Consider the following 2092-nt stretch of genomic DNA (forward strand, 5'->3'; position numbering starts at 1 on the left):
TTGCCGCCGGTTGTCTTTTTTTCATGGCTTTTAATGTGTGTCTTATGCACAACACACCGCGAGGATCCGTCATCCTCCAGCATGTCCGCGTAGTTTCACGTGGGCCCCAACATTTGAAACAGAGGAGTCCAAGACAAGTCCACGTCATTTTCTGTAGGTCCGACGACTGCACCAAATTGACATGGTATGCATGTCTCGAACATGTATCTCGATGCATGTCATTGGTACGACATGTCACTTTTGGACCCAGAACAGACGCGTCCATTAAGCATCTACGTTTACTACGTGCTGTTTAACTTGCCTCACAAGTGTTTATCCCTAAATCACTGATTGGAAACTACACTGAAAAATTAGGAAAAGCACTAGGGTTTCTCTTTCTCCTCAAATGAAGGATAGGGAACCGATTGGTTACTGCACCTAGCCTGCAATTGTAGACAATGGCGGATCATGGCCAGCTTCATGTGATGATGTTCCCTTGGCTTGCACATGGCCATATAACACCCTTTCTAGAGCTGGCTAAGAGCCTTCTCATTTATGGCCTCAGAATTTCCTTTGTCTCCACTCCGCTTAACATTGCTCGGATCAGAAAGCAGATGGTGCTTGGGATTGAGCTGGTGGAGCTGTCATTGCCATCTGTGGACGGCCTGCCCGTAGGCGTTGAGTCCACGGCAAGTTTATTGGAGATAGGAAGAACAGACTTAATTCCGCTGCTCTTCCAAGCCCTGGACCTTTGCGAACAGCCATTCGCGACACTGCTGAAACTGTTTTCCCCAGATTTTATCATACATGATACGACGCTGTGCTGGACTCCACGGGTTGCCGCCAAGCTAGGCATTCCCGCTATAAATTTCACGGTGGTTAACATGGCGGCCACGAGTTTCGTTATAGGGCTGCAAAGGGACGGACTGCCCCAAATTCCGATGGCCGAGGATCTGCTAGCCCCGCCACTCGGATTCCCCTCATTGACCGTCCGCCGCCGACTCTTTGAAGCCCGGAATATGCTGTCGTTGTATCAAAACAAGCACTATGGTACTTGTGAGGATCTCACCTTCATGAACCGCCTTTGCATCACAGTGGAGGAAAGCTGGGCAACGATTAGCAATACTTGCCTAGAGTTGGAAGGCAAATTTGTCGACTATTTTAAAAGAAGCACAGGTCGATTCATGTTTCCCTTGGGGATTTTCATGAAAAGCCTACCGTCGCGACCTGCTGCGGAGCCTTGCTTGGCCTGGCTGGACAAGCAGCCCGCTTGTTCTGTGGTGTTTGCGTTCTTCGGTAGTGAATGCCTTCTCACCGCTCAACAGCTCGATACCCTCCTGCTGGGCTTGGAGGAGAGTGAAATTCCATTCCTCTGTGTTCTTATTGGCCACGCGGCGGCTGAGTTACACCAAGGCTTTGAGGATCGAACCCATGGCAGAGGACTCGTGGTTACAGAGTGGGCGCCTCAGTTGCATATTTTAAACCATGGCAGAGGACTCGTGGTTACAGAGTGGATGGAATTCTGTGACAGAAGGCCTGAGGTTTGGAGTGCCCTTTGTTGCTCTTCCAATCCAGTACGAGCAGGGCTTAACTGCTAGACTAATTGCTGAGGATTTGAAGATGGGAGTGGAGGTGAGAAGAAACGAGGAGGATGGTTCTTTCACTAAGGAGGACATAGCTACGGCTATCCGAGGTGTGATGGTGGGGGGAAGACAGCAATCCGATTAAATCCAACGTTGAGGAAATTAGGAGGGTGCTGACCAGTAATGATTGCCAAGTCCATCGAATAAACATTCACAACTTTGTCTGTGCGCTCAAGGAGAAAGCCTCCATCAAACAAACTGTTTGATACATATATCTATATCTATAGCTATATCAGAGTGAGGCCGCCATCACTCCGCAATCTTTGTTATTACTTTCCACGTCTGTGATCTCTTTTCAAAGGGAAGAAACTAGATGTTTCTGCCATTGTACTCCTTTTACTGTTTCCAAATGGTCATGCTGCTTTCTCAAGTGGCTCTCCTGCCACTCGATGGTTCATTCCGACAGCTAGGATCTCAACTTTCTTCAACTTATAAGGACATAAATGCTCTCTCAGGTACTCAACCTGAAA

The 2092-nt window shown here is 48.3% G+C and overlaps 1 protein-coding gene across 1 annotated transcript; it reads left to right on the top strand.

Moving 5' to 3' along the window:
• The first annotated feature begins 437 nt into the window (after positions 1-437).
• Positions 438-1577, top strand: LOC131041054 (anthocyanidin-3-O-glucoside rhamnosyltransferase-like). Its single transcript, XM_057974030.2, has one exon. The coding sequence runs from the start codon at positions 438-440 to the stop codon at positions 1575-1577; it is 1140 nt and encodes a 379-aa protein (XP_057830013.2).
• The last annotated feature ends 515 nt before the right edge of the window (positions 1578-2092 follow it).

The sequence above is a fragment of the Cryptomeria japonica genome, chromosome 11 (assembly GCF_030272615.1).
Source record: "Cryptomeria japonica chromosome 11, Sugi_1.0, whole genome shotgun sequence".
Lineage (NCBI taxonomy): Eukaryota > Viridiplantae > Streptophyta > Pinopsida > Cupressales > Cupressaceae > Cryptomeria > Cryptomeria japonica.